The following is a 20364-nucleotide window of genomic DNA, read 5'->3' on the forward strand; positions in this document are numbered from 1 at the left end:
TTTATTTTTACAAATAAATATTTTAATCAGCTCTAATCAATAATCGATACTCTGAAGACGATTAATGACTATACACTGATTGACATTGTGAATATCTGTTCGTGTTAAATCTGTTGTTCCTCTGATTACGTTTTTATTGCATGAAAAATGCACACACAATACGCAGCCTACATGTCTATGAAGTATGTCACATGATTGCTGCTTTCTCCCGCCGCCAGGTATTTTCTCGTGTAGTACTCCCTTTAGACAAAGGGGGGCGCTCTACGCTCAGCCGTCACACAGATAGCAGTGACTGAACGGACAGAGCTTTGTGCGGAAAACTAAACCCAACCTGTGTCAGACTAATGAATTAAATCGGCCCACTTCAGAGGTAAATACTGGCAAAGAAATGTTCGGTGATTTTATTCGCTCTGTTTGGGAAATATTTGCATTCGGGAGCAAGTTATTGGGTTAAGGAACGCTGAGGGCAACGGTGGTGGTGGTAGCAGCAGCAGCAACTAGCGGCGGCAGTGGCGGATGCGTTGAAGTCCAAAAAAGATAGCCATAAGTACATTCGCGTCATTTTTAAACTCCTCAAAGTTGTTGGATTTGTAGGAAATCTCTGGGTGTGAATGCCCGGTGTGGATATTTAATGCTTAAGTAAGGGGGTACTTCCTCTGTGCTTGTGTATGGACAGAGATGTGATGAGTACCCGAATAGTTTGCGGCCTACACTTTGCAACTAGCCAGCTAGCAGGCTAACGCACTGTAGCTGCTGTTAGCTTAGCAGCTCGCAGTGCTTCCCGCTAAATGCTAGCCAATGATGTTTGCACCGTGACTCCATCCCTCGTTAATTTGGTAAGCAGTGTGACAGTCGATAAACACCGGCCACGCGCTTGTTGTTTGTAACGGAACGCTCCGTGTGTAGAAAATGCTATAATTTGATGCATGATGTTTTCAGATGCATGCATGTACAGATGCGGTGTTGTAGCATTTAAGCTAATCATATGTACAGTCCCTGTTTAATGTCTGCTCTGTGAATAAAAGCTAACTAAAGTAATAATCAACCACGCTCGTGCAAATAGTTTGTTATGGGAATTGAATGATTAGAGAACAAAAGTAGCGCTTAAAAGGCGGTTTCCTGTTTAAGTGTGATGTTGAACTTTTGTTTTCCGGCCCATAGAGGCCAGCAGAAGACCGTGTGGACTAGACGTCAACAAGCATGGAGTTCCCGCAACAGCAGAAACCGGTGGGGGACGGGAAGATTGTCTATCCACCTGGAGTCAAAGAGATCACGGACAAGCTCAGCAACGATGAGGTGGTCAAACGGTTGAAGGTATGATCATGTTTTTCTGCTTTTTCAGTGACCCCAAACATTGACACAAAGCATTCCTGTAACTTTACAAACTGGCACTTACATCATTTACAGTAGTCATGTTTAGTTATTTTAGTCATGATTAAAGGGGAACCATTTGTGAGTGAAATACAACATACCATATTGTACTACTAGATACTGCAAATTGATTTGATTGATAGTCATGGTAGCACTCCCAAATAAACATCATTCTGCACCAGTGTAATATCCGGACTAAAAGATACATAAAAACACAACCCATTGCTTCAATATTTGATCATTATGAGAATATTATGTGTTTGATTCATATTAATTCTAACAAACATCCAGCTGTCAAATAATTTAGTTTACAAGACAGCCCTAATTTGTCTTTAGTGCTCCGTTTACTGGCTTTGCTTGCTGAGCATAAGTTCTTGGTTGCATATGTCAAGTGTCATCAGTAGCAACATTTATTGGTCTTCCCACAGCCTTTATTTGTGTGGGGTATAATAAATAATACAGTTCACTGTTTTTGTCTTATCTACTTGTCTATCTATTTACACCAATCCTGGCGAGCTGTCTTTGATAGTTCTAATAAAAAAAACAAATTATACAATTGGTGTATAAAGATGGTGCTCAGCCAAATGCAATGCATTTACATACCCAAAAAAATAAAGGGCCAGACACAAAATCTTGGCAAACAATTTTCTATAAACCATTTTCTCAAGGAAAATATCCATGGGGTGGCGATCAGTCCAGGGGGTACTCCCCCTCTTGCCAAAAGGCTTTGGATAGGACAGGCTCCAACATACCAATCCATAGCAACCCTAGTGAGGACAAGTGTTATAGAGAATGGATGCATGGAAATATCCGTGGGCTCCAATTGACCTTCAGGGTAAAAGAGATGAGTAATATTTGAGGACAATATGAGGGTTAAATAAAAGTTTGTAGATTCATATTCTTAAAATTGTTGTTAAAATCCTGTCTTGTTTTGTCTTGTGAGCGGAGTGTCTTAACAAGCGGTCAACACATATGCAGTCAACATTCACACACAAGCTGCTGTCGGCCACAACTTGCGTCATGTCATTCTAGGGTATGAGAGAAAGTGTAGGGCCTTATGAAATCCATTTAATTTTTTCCCCAAATTAAATGTTGATACAATTAGCTGAAATAATCTCCAAAGTCAGAGCAAACGGGTATATTCAAAGTCAGTTTTATGTTAATGCTACCAGCAACTTTGAACTCAAACAACCCAAAATAAACAACCCAAGTAAAAATGCAAAATAGTGGTTTATTTGAGAACAGTGGAGTTCCATTTTCCCTTGAAGTTGTCTCGGACTGTGGCTGTGTTTGATTTCGGGGTCTGCATCCTACCAGGCCAGTAGCCTACCCGGTCTACGAAAACCAGATGTTCGGAGGTTCCTTCTCCAGCCACAAATCTGCCTAGTGAATTCAGACGGTGTAGCCTTCCTCACACTTCCTGGTTATGTTACGTGGTCTCATGTTTACCCTGACGTCATGTTTATCTCTGCCTTCAATCGTGATAGTAAAGTTAAAAAAATGTAATGAAGTTTTACAGGAGAAATGTTATCTTTCTACAGATTTATCTCCAGCTCACAGCTAAACCTGATATATTAAACAGCATTAATATTCATAGCTCCTTTATTTAGCTATTACCTTTTGGGTACTTCCTTCATTTCTACAACACTGAGCAGTTGCAACACATACTTTTTACAATCATAAAAGTTAACAGAATTTGCCAATAAAACATGTACATGATGTACACAAATAATGACAATTAATGATAATCTCAGACAGCCTTCGTGCAGCACGATGACGTCATGCAGCGTACAAATGCACACTTTTAGGATGCAGACCCCAAATTCAAACACATAGCCTGTGTAATCTTTAGTTGTTATGCAGACAACGGTCTTAGCTTGGCATGCGTATGACAGTGACAAACTCTGTGCACAATATGCAAATCTTTCAGCATGTAGATTGTTTTGACATCATACACCCGTAAGCGTGTGTATGTCAATGGTCAGCTGTTTTCATTAGTTGCCAGTTAGTTGTGTGGAAAGCACAAGATTGAAGATAATGATCATTAACTCAATAATGTGTTCTAGTTTTGTAGCTGAGCATGGCTGTTTTTGCTTTTGTTTGTCTAGCTACTTATGAGGGCATAAACTGGGTGTGAACTGCATAATTTAACAGTCATTTCTGGATTACTATTGGACCTTGTGTTGTTTTTTTTTTTTTTGCATTTTTGTACACTTCATTGTTTTAATGTTTGATTTATCGGAGACAGTCCAACCATGTGAAAATATGTTTAGTATATCTGAGAGGGAGCCGTTCAATGAGAGTATCCTGGTACATTCAAGGCCCACACCATTCCCCGGCGTAGGCAGCTACAAGCAGCCTGAGTGTGGTTGCTTCTGCTACGTGAAGTTGTTCAAGTGTAGTACGCTGCATTCTGCTCAGTCTGTTTGCCCATCCCCCTCCCACTCCCTTGACAGCCTGGTGTGTCTGCTTCCTCCGCGCTTTCACATACAATCCAACCTTGGTATTTGTCTTTAATCTGTTCTAAAGGGTCCATCTATAGTTACCGTCTGTAGTTTCAATGCAGAAAACAATTCAGAATTTATATAACCGACGAATGGAAGTGCTAAATTAACATTTAACGTCACTTTTACCTTGACTGAATACTCAACATAGAAGCGGCATTGAGGGAGGATAGAGTCACATGGATGACTCCTTTTGTTATTTCTTGAATTCAATAGTGTGTCTCACCTTTTTAATCAAAGTACTGGCACTTGCAACTTTTTTGGCTCCATTATTTTGCAGTTGTAAAAAAAAAAAAGCAGTGACTTGTGAAACAAAAGTCTTGTCGCTCATTCAGGCTGTTGGAGCAATAAATGATTTTTTATAAAAATTTTAGGGGCTCCATTTGGAATCAGAAATGGCTTATGTGAAAGGTAAAAGCCTCTAGATTATGCTTATTATAGTTAAATAAAGTCTTCTATTATTGAGTTTTGTCAATAAAAAAAGGTAATATGTGGACAAAAGTCTTGTCGCGTACCAAAATTATGTTCAGTAGAAATTATACTTTCCTCACCATTATCTAAGACTTATACAGTGTTTTAAAGTGATTCACTTCATACTTAATGCAGGATTCACAGGGGCTCATACATTGACAAGTTGTGAAGTCCAAGTGTCTTTTATTAAAATAATTTTGAGAATGTTCCAAGTAATGTAAGTTTAGATATTGCATGTTTGCAATTTACTGTATATGCTGTGAAGGCCTCAAAATTAATTTTGTGTCATTGCTATGCTGCACAGATGGTGGTGAAGACCTATATGGACATGGATCAAGATTCTGAAGAGGAGAAGCAGCAGTATCTTGGCCTAGCACTCCACCTTGCCTCAGAGTTCTTCCTCAGGAACCCCAATAAAGACGTGCGGCTGCTCGTTGCCTGCTGTCTGGCTGACATCTTCAGGATCTATGCCCCTGAGGCCCCTTACACCTCCCATGACAAACTCAAGGCAAGAAATTCAACCTTTTACATTTTTTAAATTTTGTGCAATAGTTATATTGGAAAGTGAATTTTGGCTTGACTAGCTGGATGACCTAAATATTTATATTTGTGCCTCCCACACCTGCAGGACATTTTCCTCTTCATTACTAGACAACTAAAGGGACTGGAAGACACCAAGAGCCCACAGTTCAACAGATACTTTTACCTTCTGGAGGTAGCATATGGAGACATATTTTGGCAGCGGTTTGGATGAACAATTAATTAGTGTGTTTTCCTTGTTTTGATTTCTCCTTTAGAACCTGGCATGGGTTAAGTCATATAACATATGCTTTGAACTGGAGGACTGCAATGAGATCTTCACACAGCTTTTCAAAACCCTCTTTTCTGTAATTAAGTAAGACGCCTTTTTGATTAATATTCCATACTTACAGTGACTACACCTTGAACTTGTCCTCATTTTGGCACTTTACGAACACACACAAACAAATTTTATCGGGAACAAGCATGTCTGTCTTGCTCTCTTACACTGCAGTAACAGCCATAAACAGAAGGTACAGATGCACATGATGGACCTGATGTGCTCCATCATCATGGAGGGAGATGGAGTCACGCAGGAGCTCTTGGATAGCATCCTCATAAATCTCATCCCAGCACACAAAGTGAGTTAATGCATATTTTACTTCTTTCTTCTGAATATGTTCATTAAGCAACCAGTTAGATAAATTAGATATGTGCATAAGGTGACAGCAATCAGTATGTTTGCACATAATCTTCCTCTATTAACCAGAAACTACTAAATATTCAGAAAACCATTGTGACATCTAACACCCTTGGCCATTCCAAATCAAGTTGAATTGAATGAATAAAAAATAAAAAAAACCTTCCGGACTGAGGAGAGAAAACATGTAATGATGGATATTCTTAAAAGACAACTGCACTTTTTTGGGGGGAGAGGGGGATTTTGCCCATCATCCGCAAGTGTTATGTGAAACATGACCACACATACACATCTTTCACTTTTCTGCACATTCAAAGGAAAAACATAACAGCTAGCATGTGGGAGCTAACAATGCACAATGGGACATACCTGTTTCAATTTACATAACTTTGACCTGTATATAAACCAAGCTACAGTGGCATTGTTATTGTAGCATCTAACACAAAGAACTGTTATTCTCGTGCCACTGCAAAGAGGTAGTGGGCCCACTTCAAACAATGTGATTGTGACTCCAATCTGTACAGACCAGGAAACAAGAACAAGCATATGAACAACTATGAACTGTGTTGTGATATCATGTCCTATGTGCTCCATGTATCACAATTAATATCACGGTGACTTGCTCAATGGACCATCTGGTCTAGCTGATTTGGGGCGTCTTTTCCAGTAATAGTTTCTGTCACTGCAGGGTTCACTCAATTCTGATTCTTTTAGAAGTCATGATCAGTTTGCATGGTTTAAATGAGTGCGCTAACCAGAGCTCTTTTTGGATGGAATGTCTTAACTTCTCCATGAATTGAATTGAGCGATATGAACTTTTTATCAACTTTACTATGAATTTCTTACAGGGCTAGCGGTATATAAATATCAAACCATTCAACTTGCCTAGCCATAGCTCCCGTCCTTTTATTTACACCCAACTTCCACATCAGCTAGCATCCTGAAACCCTGGGTTACATTGGCATGAGACAGACGGCATTTATTGTTTGACTTCCCAGATTCTGGACTGCTTAGAGGAAGTCCGACATAGCGCATCAAAGACGAGGTACTCTTATTTCTACACCATGAATGTGTGAACATTTATCATGCGGTCACGCAACTTTGCATGATATACCGTAAATGTGTTGCTAATGTTCCATTGACCCGACTTTTTTTTTTTAATGTGAAGCTGAACTTTTTAGCCACTTCTTCAGTGTTGCTCGCCTCGCTTCTCCTTTGTTGGTGTTTGTGGCTATTTCTTCCAATCGACGAAGTGGGCATCCAATCTAGGAATCAAAATAAAAGCATTTTAACAATCCCTGGAGAATCAGATGCTTGAACCCCAGTGCCCAACCCAACTCATGCTGTTTTTTCTCCCTTTAGAACGCACAGAAATGGAAAGATGTGTATTGTGTTTCACATAAAGATTGTGGATGATGGGCAAAATTCCCCCAAAAAGTGCAGTTTTCTTTTGAAGATTTGGCCTATCAAGGTATCAATAGGCGTAAGTGTCAAAATAGTGATTCTTTTTTTTTTTTTAGGAGTATCTGGATGGAAAAACTTAAAAGAAATTGGATTTGGTCATATAATTTATCAAGTAAAGTATAGATGGAAACCACGCCACGTCAGAAAAGGTTTTTATTTTCTACTATGCATGTAGGGACACCAAATTGGCCACAAACATTAGTCGGCACAGCTTGCAAGTTTGTATAGCACCATGGCAACACACAGAGGCATGGGAAAGCGCACTGTTGTTTAGTATGGTGTCATAACCATGCGGTATTGATTGTCAAAGTCTTGGGAAATTGGTATTTCTGCCATTACTATCTTTACCCACTGTGACCCTGGCTGTGAACTTCAACCAAACCTTTTGGGGTTTTGTAGTGGGCTGGTAAAGGATGTTTACGTTTCCTCTTGTCAGCAGCCATCGGTTCAGCCAATGATTGCATTAATTTTCCTTTACTGGTAGCTTTGTTTATAATGGGAAAATATTTGTGTTGTAAAATGAGTTTCAGGACCAGTAACTGCAGTTTTATGTTTTGAAGCTCTCAATGTCTGTTTCGGTTATTTTTCAATGAATCGCCCAATCCACTTCCATTAATTAATCAATTATATTATTTAAAATCACTATTTAAGATGAACCTTAACAAATATTGTGTGCATATAAGTCTGTGGTGTGTTTGTGCGTATAATCTCACCAGTATTTATCTTTTTTTTTTTTTTTATACAGAATCTGAACAAACAAGCCTATGATCTTGCAAAGACTATCCTGAAGAGGACCGTCCAAACCATAGAGATGTGCATTGCAAATGTATGTAATAATACATGTCTTTGTCTCATTCATTGGTTTGAAAATGTCTGTTTTATCGCTCACTTTCCTCCCTCCTTTTAGTTCTTCAACCAGGTTTTAGTGATGGGAAAGTCCTCTGTCAGCGACCTTTCGGAGCATGTTTTTGACCTTATCCAGGAACTCTTTGCCATCGATCCTTTGCTGCTTACATCTGTTATGCCACAGCTGGAATTCAAACTCAAGGTTAAAATCTATTACACACAAACACACACACACCTTCATCATGTGCAAGTTCAGCCATTTGTGAGTGTCTTGAACGGGGATGAATCCCTCCTGCTGTATTAATGCTGATGACCATGAAAAGTCCATACATATCCAGATGTCCATTTGTTAATTGCAGAGCAATGATGGGGAAGAGCGTCTGGCTGTTGTACGTTTGCTAGCCAAGTTGTTTGGAGCCAAAGACTCTGAGTTGGCCACACATAACAGGCCGCTGTGGCAGTGCTTCTTAGGACGGTGAGTTCCATGGTCCCTATGCAGCCAGATAGAGCCATGCCACTGAACTTATTCTAGTGGACAGACTGAAGTGTTCTTCCTAAAGCTGTGTAGTGTACGACAAGAGTTATTTGGAAAAAGGTGTCTCTTTTGACTGTATTTGTATTTTCACGTGTTCTCTCTCAAATGCTTGTTTCGGAACTGTGCAAAAACACTTGCAATAACTCGCATGCCTAATGAAAAATAGATTGTCGGCTAGACTAGTGCTTCTCAAATAGTGTGGTGGATTCCCACAGGGGGTAGCGGTGAACTGACTTTAAATATAAGTGCAGACCTGCTGACATGTATGAATTTGTCATCATGCAATTTGACTTGTGAATACGCTTTTATGCTTCACTATTTTTCATTTTGTTGTTGCATTTATCTGGTTTCAGTTCAGTCTGTACAGTACAGATGAAATAGATCAGTTTCTTAGTATTTCAAATTGGTGCGGGGGCATGACAACATAGAGAATCACTGGGTTAGACGGCACATTTCCATTTTATTAGTACACTCATTTTAGAATATTTCCATGACGATAACAGTGGTGTAAATGCTTAGCCAAAAAATGCAAATATGAATTAAGTCTGGAGTAGAGCTGCAATGATTAAATGAAAATCAAAGATTCATTGTTTATGCTGTTAATCCACAACTATTTTGGTAGTCAATTATCTTTTCATTTAAAAATGCACTGATTTCCTGATTTCAGCCTCTCAGATTTTTTTTCCTGAGTCATCCATGAAAGCAGACCTGTTATCTTTGTGTTTCAGGCAAAACAAGATAGTCAGACATGCGTAGGAATTTATGCATAATACATTGATGCACAACTCTTAACACACGTACACACAAAACCTACTGGTGGAACAGTGAAACAAATCACTACGCTATGGCTGTGTCTATCGCAGGCCACATCACCTTGCTATGTGCTTCACAACTTGACCATCAATCAGGGCATCTTGCACGGGGGTCTAGTGGTTAAAATGTTGGCCACGCAGTCAGGAGATCTGGGTTTGTATCTCCATTTGGGTGTCTGTGGGTTTTCTCCAGGCACTCCGGCTTATCTCTTCTTTGAAGAGCATTATTGGAAAATTTGCCAAATCAAATATTTATTCACCCACATTGTCTCTTATTCATCTACATTTAGTTTAAGATTAACAGCTGTTTTCTCTCCTCCAGGTTCAATGACATCCATGTTCCGGTTAGGCTCGAGTGTGTCAAATTTGCCAGCCACTGCCTCATGAACCACCCAGACCTGGCCAGAGACCTAACAGGTGTGACAAGTTTTGTCTCGTTTGCATACACAGTGCAGAGCTTAAAATCCCTCGGTGAAAGTTTCTTGCAGAACGCATCTTGTCATTCTTTCTATCACGCCACATGACAAATGAAATTCTCCCTCTTAATTCAGTCGCCTCCTCAAATGCATTCTCCCAATTTCCTTAGAGTTTTTGAAGGTGCGTTCCCATGACCCAGAGGAAGCCATTCGTCACGATGTCATTGTCACCATAATCAATGCTGGAAAGAAGGACCTTAATTTAGTCAATGACCAGCTGTTGGGCTTTGTAAGAGAGAGAACCCTGGACAAGAGGGTGAGATAATGTTTAAAAAAAAACATGTACAAAATGTGTCATTTTTATTATTATTCTCCCACACCAAACATGAATTTTCCTAATGTGTGTATTTGCCCTGTTCCTGCCAGTGGCGGGTGCGTAAGGAGGCCATGATGGGCCTGGCGCAGCTTTATAAGAAATACTGTTTGCACCACGAGGCTGGGAAGGAGTCTGCCCTGATGATCAGCTGGATCAAAGACAAGCTTCTGCACATCTACTACCAGAACAGCATTGATGACAAGTGAGGAACTATATTTGAGGAACTATAAATTTAATTGGCTGTTTATCCACTAAAACGCTGCACTTCTCTTCTGCAGGTTATTAGTGGAGAAGATATTTGCCCAGTTCATGGTCCCTCACAGCCTTGAAACAGAAGAAAAAATGAAGTGTCTCTATTACCTTTATGCCTGCTTGGACACAAACGCTGTCAAGTCAGTAATATAACACTAATCTGTATATCATTTCAGTTTGGAACATTGCATATCAAACACTGTCCTTTCCAAGATGCTGTTTTTTGTAATAATGGTTTTCACCATATAATCAGAGGCAGAATCAAATGTATTTATTACCACACTAGTAATTTGACTTGGGTAAACATGACTCTCGCAACTGATATATCGGTGGGCGGATTATGACATAAGACAGATTAATCACTATCGGTGAAAATATACCCAATATTATCCGATTTATAGCTTTTTTTCCTGCACCTCTATTCTCTCCCAGTGTCTCTGTGCTGTTTTGTATGATTAGCTTTATGTTGTTTCATTCCTAGTCTAGTATTAAGTCTAGTAATGAGATGCATATTTTACTCATTTTATTTGTAGTCAGCTTTTTTCACCTTTAATGTTTGCCTCAGCATTTGTTTTTAGCAGCTTTTTGCAAATACTCAGTGGCTGCAGATGGAACATTTCACTAGCTAGTAAATATGACTGGTAGTAAGTATGATATTGGTAAGATGTTAATGTGAATATCAGCCACTGTGAATGCAGCCACTTGTTTTTATTTGAAAGTGATCAACTATTGTATAGTTGTATAACTATTGTAAACGTGGCTCATGTGCAAAATGCACTAAATGGATATATTTTCATTTGACAGGCAGAAGGGTAAAAAGTAAAGTGTGGGGGCGTTACGGTAGATTCAACATATGCAGTAGCGAGCCAGGGCTCCAACTTAAAGTAAATGACAGAAGCATGTCCTTATGCCGTTTAGATGCCCATAAAACTGAAGCCTCATGACATTTTCTGCTATTTGGAGACATCTCAAGACTTGAAAGTGTTTTTCTGGCACCATCACTAACTTGTCCATTCACGTTTGTTCTTCCTAGGGCTTTGAATGAGATGTGGAAGTGTCAGAATATGCTGAGAGGCCTGGTTAAAGAGCTGCTTGACCTCCACAAGCTGCCGTTGGTACGTAAACTAAAGGATCTTCAACTGGCTTCAGTCATCATTGTATTTGTGACCATCTTTTCCCTCTGTCCCCTCCACAGTCTGAGGCCAACAACACTGCCATGTTTGGGAAGCTAATGAACATAGCAAGTACGTTTTGTAATGTAGTATTGTCACTCATGGCAAGATCAACACTTTATTTTGTGCATCTTCAGAGAACCTGCCAGATGCAGGGAAAGCTCAAGATTTCATGAAGAGGTTCAATCAAGTCCTTGGTGAGGATGAGAAGCTCAGAGCCCAACTGGAGATGCTCATCAGTCCGACTTGTTCCTGTAAACAGGCTGAGATCTGTGTGGTGAGAAAAACACTATTGCATGTTGCATGTGCTTAATCAACTCTCATCAAAACATTAAGTTGAAATAACACCTAATCATGGGTCAAGACGTGATCTTAAGTTCCCCCATCCACGTTTCATTGTCACTGGGATGAATAGACAGCAACCGGTGACACTTGCAATGATGTATGTGTAAGCTGTCAAATCTGGACCAATCCACGCCTATCACGTTGTGTTTTATGAACAGAGGGAGATCACTCGCAAGTTAACTTTCCCCAAACAACCGACCAATCCCTTCTTGGAGATGGTGAAGTTCCTTCTTGAACGCATTGCCCCAGTGCACATCGACTCAGAAGCCATCAGGTCTGTAAAGCTCCCATTAAACATCTTTTATTTGGCGTCAAGAAAGCAGCAGTGCATGATAAACACATCCAAATAAATGGGTGAATTAGAGTAGTGCAGTTGTGCCTTGTATAGTTTTTGTTGAACCTGTGCTGTGATTTGTCAGTACAGTACCATTGTGTAACACCATCAGATGTTTTTTGCTCATTCAGTGAGACACCTTATGGTGGCAAGGTGCAATTGCAGCATGAATTAGGTTTTAACCCTTTCTGCATTATGGAAAAACACCCTGAAGGAAGGCAATCCTGCGGGTTAATTGTTATTGTTGGAGAGTTTCATGATGGGCATCTTTCAGCGTAACAAATGAAACTGGTATCACAGGTTTCATTTCATCATTTTGTAACCAACACTACGTTGTATATTTTTAGTGCTCTGGTAAAACTACTTAACAAGTCCATTGAAGGCACAGCTGATGATGATGAGGAGGGCGTTACCCCTGATACAGCCATCCGCTCAGGCCTGGAACTACTCAAGGTACATTAGAAGGCTAATGTTATCAAAGTCGGGTTGTTTTTAACTTCCTTTTTTCCTCTGTTTAGGTCCTGTCGTTCACCCACCCGACAGCGTTCCACTCATCAGAGACCTACGAATCACTTCTCCAGTGTCTGAAGATGGAGGATGACAAAGTGGCAGAGGCAGCAATCCAGATATTCAGAAACACTGGGCAGAAAATCGAGACAGAACTGCCACAGATAAGATCGTAAGTGTTGTTTTGATGTATTATTGTATTGACCTGAATATTGAATTTCCAAGAGTCTTTGTTTGAAAAACATTTTTAAATCATATTTTATTAATCAAATTTCTGCTCAGCACTTGTTTGATGACCTTGATCTTAAAATTCATGCATCATCACTCAGCCACGGCGGGAGGAGGGCCGAGGGGTGGAGTAAATAACACAGACCGTTTGGGCAGGAAGCAGCAAATCTAAGAAAACACTGTTGGAAGAGATGCAGTCCGGAAGATATAGAAAGGTTATTGTGTGTAGCTAAATTTGAGGAGTCTCAGCCAGAAGAGGGTGGATTGCACCCTTTGGGTTGGGATAGAGGTCTTTGCTCCAGGTAGAGGAATTATACTACAGTCCTCTCGTATCTGAGGGAATTATGGAGCTTGAGATCGACAGGCAAATGCTGCAGTTGCTGCGGTAATGTTGAAATTACTAATATTCAATTCTTTGCATCCAACAGGACACTGATTCCCATCCTGCATCAGAAAGCCAAGAGGGGGACACCTCACCAGGCCAAGCAGGCTGTGCACTGTATCCACTCCATCTTTAACAACAAGGAAGTCCAACTGGCTCAGATATTCGAGGTAGTTAACAAACCTTTTAAACACATTTTTCTGAAATGCAGTCTAAATTTTGTCCTTGTCTTCCACACCTTAGCCTTTGTCGCGGAGTTTAAACGCAGACGTCCCCGAACAGCTCATCACACCCCTTGTGTCATTGGGCCACATCTCCATGCTGGCCCCAGATCAGTTTGCCTCGCCCATGAAATCCATAGTGGCTAACTTCATCGTAAAAGACCTGCTTATGAATGACAGGGTGTGTGGTAATCGAACCTCATGTCACCATTTACCATCATGACGTGCCTCCCAATTGCAGGATATGAAATGTTTTAATGGCTGATGCAAAGAGGTGTTCATATTGTACAAAGGTGAAAAGAAAAGAATGTGACTTCTGTGTGTGATTTGATGTCTCCAGTCGGTGGGAAACAAGAATGGAAAGCTATGGACCCCTGATGATGAAGTTTCACCTGAAGTTCTGGCCAAGGTGAGCCCTTTGCACACAAACCTACAAGGACACAGTTTACCAGCTATGTTGTATATTTCACAGTCGGATTAAGTACAAGAGCTGCATTCACAAAAACTATTTATTCAACTTTTCATTTTCTCACATAGCTAAATAAAATGTAAAGGAACCTCACTTTGCCTCATTATTCATGTTGAACTGATACTCAGGTGCAGGCCATCAAGCTGCTTGTGCGTTGGTTGCTAGGAATGAAGAACAACCAATCCAAGTCGGCAAACTCCACGCTGCGCTTGCTGTCAGCCATGCTGGTCAGCGAGGGAGACCTCACAGAGCAAAAGAAAATCAGGTAACCCTCACTCTATTGCGGTTTTAAAACATTTTTAATAAATGATTGCTATTTCATGGTTGGCTATGGCCTATTATTAAAATATTGAAAGACAAATCATGTGTAGTATTCTGGTTAGCAGGCAACATATACATTATATTACATCACCTTAACATTGCATGGAGTCAGTCAAGACAGTGGAAAAAATGCATCCTCAAATTCTTTGTGGAAGTGGTAGGTTTTTGGCTTCTCCCCCACTCTCTTTGAAACCAAACCTCCAAATTGTTTATTCTAACTAGTTGGTTCGGCGGCATGCTATGCTTAAAGGGGCGGCTGTCTCTTGCATCCCTGCAGTGATCCTATAGCATGTGCATTACCCTTGAGTAGTGTGTTGTAACAGCAGCGTAAAGGTGACTATAGGAATGTTACTTTGTCTGAAAGTGATAAAAAGCAGGTTTTCTATGCTCAAACTATGAAAATATTCCATTTATAAAAAAGTAGCCCTACTTCACTTATCGCAGTCGGACCTGGAATTAACCACGATAAACAAGGCGTGACTTCTAGAACACTTTAAACCGGTTTTAAAATAAAGTGGGTTCTTTGTACAGTTCCAATTTTGTAAATTTTCTGTAAGCTTTATGATTTGTTACTTCAAGCTCCAGGCAGTGTTTTAAGATGTGTAGCAAAGCCTGCTGTCCTCTGTGAAGTGATGCTTCAGCACACAGTACAGGCTCAACTAGCTAGGGATTGGTGAGGTAGTATGACTTCAGAACTAATCGTTTTAGCATCACTTCTCCTGGAAGTGGAGCAAACAAGATGTAGCACTGGGAAAATAATTCTCACACGTTTTTATCTTTTTGTTTTTCTTCCCTGACAGTAAATCGGACATGTCTCGCCTAAGACTGGCTGCAGGTGGCGCAATTATGAAGTTGGCCCAGGAGCCCTGTTACCATGACATCATCACACCTGAACAGTTCCAGCTGTGCGGCCTTGTCATCAATGTCAGTGCCCTGCTTCACTTTCACCTTCTTGCATATTTTATTAGTGTTAGTGCAGTGCATGGCAGAGTACGCCTGCAAAGTCTTACGGGAGCCAACATAAGAGCTGTATCAAAAATTCAAGGGACATATTTGCAGTGGTGTAGAAGTGCGCTGCAATCATTCCCATTGATGTAGTTCTAATATTTGGACACACATGTAGGTAAATAAGGTAGCCATTAAGATGAAGTTTGACATGAACACTGATGAATAAATAATTTATCATTCTACATATATTTTATTCCACTCTGATGTTGAAATCCTTCCCTTTTTAATCAATTTAATTTGAATGGACTTCAAATTTGACTGACATCTGTTAGGAGAAGAACGTTTTGTCTTATTGTTGTATGTTTGCTTTTGTAAACATCCCCTACTTTGGGTGTGTTTACTGTTACTTACAAGTGCAGCACTGACAGCAGTTTGCTAGTTTTGATCCTGCTTGTTGAGCATGAAGTGTCCATGATCTGACTGGAATCTTTCCATGATGTCCTGAGAACCACTACCCCCTTCTTAATAGTATCTGAAATACAACAACACATACAACCAACAATAAAGCCTCATTTTCGGGTGAATCTCCACTCAGAGTGACAGATGTTCACCGTTGGGGCCGTGCGGGGATTAATTGGACCACCAATATTAATGAAATCTTCAAGATGGAACACTCTTAATGCACAAAGTAATCATTCAGGCTTACTTATTTGCCGATATGATGCACACAGAGCAAGGAACAACTTGCCACGTTGTCTTACTTTCTGCTGTGGTCTCACACTTTGAGGCGTTCAGGCGCACTCAGAATTTTGAGTTTTAGGCACTAATTGTTTTTCATTTTTATTCACCTACCCCACTTGGAACTCATTAGAATGTGCATGTGTACTACAAGGCCTATAAGTGCACATAGTATCAAACACTCCCTAATGCTGTTGTACAATCTTCTTCATACTGGACTTGAAGGATACTGGAGTGAACTTGTTCCCTCATGCATGCAGGATGAGTGCTATCAGGTACGTCAGATCTTTGCTCAGAAGTTGCACTTGGCGCTGGTCAAACTGGCGCTGCCGCTGGAGTACCTGGCCGTCTTCGCCCTGTGTGCCAAGGACCCAGTGAAGGAGCGTCGCGCCCACGCCCGACAGTGCCTCCTCAAGAACATCTCAGTGCGGAGAGAGTACATCAAGCAGAACTCGCTCACTCAGGGTAAACATTGCACCATGCTGTTACATGTGGACTGTGTGGTATGCAAGATCACGTGGGTCAACTCAATAGTGGATGGTCCCTCTCCTTGTAGACAAAATGGTATCCTTCCTTCCGGAGTATGTTGTTCCTTTTATGATCCACCTTCTGGCTCATGACCCAGACTTCACAAAACCGCAGGAATACGACATGCTCAAAGACATCAAAGAGTGAGTGTTAAGCCGTAAATGTATTTTTTGTTTACGTGTGAGCGCCTTCTGCCATGTTGTTTTTGTGCTCAGGTGTCTATGGTTCATGCTGGAGGTGCTCATGACCAAGAATGAGAATAACAGTCACGCCTTTCTAAGGAAAATGGTGGAGAATATCAAACGGACCAAAGACGCACAATGTCCTGAAGATGCAAAAGCCAATGAGGTATACACAACAACAGATGATCATGAACCTTCAGATCTAGTCAAGGGGACAGTACTTGGACTATTTTGTGTGTGTGTTGCGTTTGCAGAAGCTGTATATCCTCTGTGATGTTGCACTCTTTGTCATCGCCAACAAGAGCACCGCGTGTCACCTGGATTGTCCAAACGACCCCGTTCTACCCACAAAGTTCTTCCTCGCGCTCGACAAGGCAATAACGCTGCATTTTCTGCACCAATCTTCACCTCATAATGCAATGATGCCACAGCCAACATAACCATACTGCATTTTTAACCTGTATTTTATTACACTCATCATAATATTAATTCTATCGAATCCCCTCTTGTTATTCTTTTCCATCAGGACTTCCAAAATGATAAAGAATATCTGGCAGCAGACCTGCGACAAATGCTACTCACAGGAAAGGTAAACATCCCCTTTTGGAAGCGATTTAAGACACTTATGATTTCAAACCACTTTCTTTCAGGAAGTAGTGGAAATAGAGCTAATCCAGGGGTGTCCAACATGCGGGCCACAGCTTGGTTTTTTTATTATAATATGCGGCTCATTGTAGAAATAAAATTAAACCAAGAAATAAATAGCAAAAGGCTAATTTTAAAGATAAGCTGAAATGTTGACACAAATTATTAAACACATAAGCTTTTTTGAGCTATTTTCCAAAATATATCAAAGTGTCCCGCCACATTCTTTCATTTTCACTATGCAGCTCTCTGTGAATGAGTTTGGACACATATGGTCTAATGTGCTTCATTGTCATGATCACAGTATTTACATCATCGTAACTGACCACCCAAGAAGTTAACCACTGATTATACTACAATAAAACTCATCTGAATGGCAAATGCCAATTTAACAGAAATTGTTGCAGATACATAATAAGTCCCTGTTCACATAGAAATGTATTTTCTTTTGCTAAAATTTTGTCATCAGTCATCAGTGTGGATAGCCACTAAGTGTCACTCGTGACTTGTCTCTTATCACCTCATTATCACCCCATACAATTTTGGACCCAAGCCGTCCCACAAAAGGACTATTACAGTCTACATTATGAGATTTAGCATTATGCTGACCATTATGTTATTTGCTTGTACGGGTGTGTCTATTGTTGTAGTTTTTGTATACGTTTGTACGCTTCCACAGTACTGTTAATTAATGGAGAGCCAATCCTGTGTTCCGCAGCCTAAACCAGCTCCAGTTTTAGCGACGGTCAACAAACCTCTGACTGTACCAGGCAGGAAGATCTTGAAGACTCCAGCAGTCTCTGTAGTTACCAGCAGTAATACCAGCACCAACTCCTCGCCACTAAACTCGTCCACCGTCAACAACAGGTACACACTCAAAAGTTACTTCAAACACAAAAATGTACAGTCAGTGAAAATGATTGTTTTTGTGTGTAAACTCTTAGCAAGAGCATCACAGCCACAGAAGCGGCCGAGAGCCGAACGCAAGAAAACAATGAGAACCCAGTCATCAAGACTGAAGATGTGAAGGTGGAGGTAAGGCTCAGCTGAAGCTTCTTAACAAGAACTGGTATCATAGATCCATACAATCTTCATACAATCTGCTCCCCATGCCAGAAGGAGCCCAGTAAGAATGTGACCCCCAATGCCGGGACGGATACGCAGCCCGCGAAACGGCGTGGTCGGCCACCCAAAACGCCGACCAGTACTACTCCTGCGGCAGCGAGCACAGGTGGGGGCGGTGGACGAGGTAGGAAGAGAGCAGCAGACACCAACACCAACCCCTCCGCAGAGTCGGCCAAGGTGTCAAAGCAGCAGAACGACGAGGGGACAAATCGACAGATTGACCTGCAGAGGTAAGGCTCCAGCTAAGAGGAAAGATGCTAAGGTCCACAAGAACATGGATATCTTTAAAAACATGCTTTTTCTATGCGGTTTCACATTTTGTCAACACACCATTAGCTTTTGTCCTTAAAAACTGCTTTTGGAAAGGTCTAGCCATGGTGAGAATTAAAAAAAAATATGTATAAATTGTCTCCCTACATAATATATAATAATCGTTTTACAACATAGTACAAGAAATCAAGTCGTGCAGCCCAGAGCAATTTTTTTGTCATGGGCCCTCAGCATATTGAATTCCTTATTAAATGACAATATTGTTGGTTATTAAACTAATTTTTTTTGTATGCAGCCTGCTGCGTACAAAGTTTGGACACCCTTGAATTTCAAGTTGACGTACACGTTTGACTTGTAGCATGCCTGAGCGAAAACATTCATACGCGACTGAGGTTTTTTGCAGGGAAATTGTGTGTTTTTGATATATCTGAAATATCTGTGTTCATGTGGACATGGCCTCAAAATTTAGCTGACATTTTTAAAGAAACAAACTGACATTGATATCATCCCTGTAATTTTCAAGGTAAAGGGGTGGAGCCACAGCTGTACTAAAAGGGCCAGAATTCAACCCATCATTCATGTTCCTCTCCTGGACACTTACGGACCTTTTCTTAAATCACGTGTATGTTTTACTTTGACCAACACAACCTTGCAACCTGGAAGGTTTGTAAACACTCTGTAGTTATGATCTGAAGCTCATTGTATGTAGGTCTTAATTTTCTTCCCACCCCCCTTTTTTTTTTGGTTGTGTCACACTCTGCTGCTTTTGTGGAGGCATTTTTAAGAAAAGAAAAAAAATCTTGGGACGTTTTACAAAAATTTTAATCTGGTATGATTATTGCTTATTAAATTCCCTGGTAAAACTCCTTCTGTATGACTCCTTCCTACTTTGTAAATACTAATCCACAGCTTTAAATACACTAATTCAAAAGCAATGCACTTCATGGCTCTGGTGTTGTGCATGAAATCCATACATCATTTTCTCAACTTTTAAGAATCTTTGCTACAATACAATGTCTTCTTCGCTGCTTTAATCTTGAACTTTTTGTGTTACAAGACATCATTTTTTCTGATGGACCAAATGACAAGAAACCTGCGAGAAGGCACGCTGGAGAAAACACCTTTTTCATAGGATTTTGTTTTTACTGCCCAAGTATGTGATTGACTTCACCCTGGAGTGCATAAATGGTGTACTACCATGAAAGTATTTTTCAGTCTTTGTCCTGTTTTATAATTAAATGTAGTTTGTACCTTTTTGTCAGTTACTTTTCTAATGAAAAAACAATTGTTAAATTTCAGTCACTGTATTGAGTGACTGAAGCAAAAATACTCCAATTTGGAGGTCCAACCTAGATGCTCTCAAGTGTCCTTGTTCCTCTCAAATCAAGAAGGTTCTCCTTTCATGATCTGTTTGTAACCTCTTAACATGCTAGTATGATGACTGTGTTGTGCCATTGTGATTACTTTAAACCCTGACCATTGACAATTGTGTCCTGGTGGGGAAAAATCAATATACAGTATTCATTTTATCAAGTGGATGTGTGGTGGGTATGCACACAGAACTGGACTGAATGCTGGCAAAGGCCTACAGGCAATATCAGTTGACAAATGCAAGGGTTTTGTTCATACATTCTGACTATTCTTCATGATATAGAGCTGCAGATACCAGTGTTGGGAGTCTGT

General features: G+C 40.4%; 1 protein-coding gene across 2 annotated transcripts; it reads left to right on the forward strand.

Annotated features, from left to right (window-relative positions):
- The first annotated feature begins 201 nt into the window (after positions 1-201).
- On the forward strand, positions 202-19547 carry pds5a (PDS5 cohesin associated factor A). 2 transcript variants are annotated; one of them, XM_058077856.2, is made up of 33 exons: positions 202-370; positions 1162-1314; positions 4651-4854; positions 4975-5061; positions 5144-5241; positions 5380-5506; positions 7775-7855; positions 7937-8077; positions 8235-8350; positions 9545-9639; positions 9809-9954; positions 10065-10216; positions 10293-10406; positions 11300-11381; positions 11462-11510; positions 11576-11715; positions 11942-12057; positions 12465-12570; positions 12636-12796; positions 13281-13404; positions 13478-13636; positions 13796-13864; positions 14053-14189; positions 15046-15169; positions 16192-16396; positions 16488-16602; positions 16675-16807; positions 16896-17015; positions 17168-17230; positions 18005-18153; positions 18231-18321; positions 18403-18641; positions 19205-19547. In XM_058077856.2, the coding sequence occupies exons 2-33, from the start codon at positions 1201-1203 to the stop codon at positions 19206-19208; spliced, it is 3861 nt and encodes a 1286-aa protein (XP_057933839.2). In that variant the 5' UTR covers positions 202-370; positions 1162-1200; the 3' UTR covers positions 19209-19547. The 2 variants fall into 2 exon arrangements, with proteins under 2 accessions (XP_057933839.2, XP_057933864.2); XM_058077881.2 differs by having other exon boundaries at positions 18406-18641.
- The last annotated feature ends 817 nt before the right edge of the window (positions 19548-20364 follow it).

Source organism: Doryrhamphus excisus, linkage group LG9 (genome assembly GCF_037039965.1).
Source record: "Doryrhamphus excisus strain RoL-2023G ecotype Guam linkage group LG9, RoL_Dexc_Guam_v1.1, whole genome shotgun sequence".
NCBI lineage: Eukaryota > Metazoa > Chordata > Actinopteri > Syngnathiformes > Syngnathidae > Doryrhamphus > Doryrhamphus excisus.

What these genes read in the sequence shown, in the direction of transcription:
- pds5a (XM_058077856.2), top strand. Translation starts at nt 1,201, where the DNA reads ATGGAGTTCCCGCAACAGCAGAAACCGGTGGGGGACGGGAAGATTGTC. An exon ending in CACCTGAAGTTCTGGCCAAG is followed by an intron (nt 13,865 to 14,052) that starts GTGAGCCCTTTG and finishes ACTGATACTCAG; the next exon opens with GTGCAGGCCATCAAGCTGCT. An exon ending in ATGCTCAAAGACATCAAAGA is followed by an intron (nt 16,603 to 16,674) that starts GTGAGTGTTAAG and finishes TTTTGTGCTCAG; the next exon opens with GTGTCTATGGTTCATGCTGG.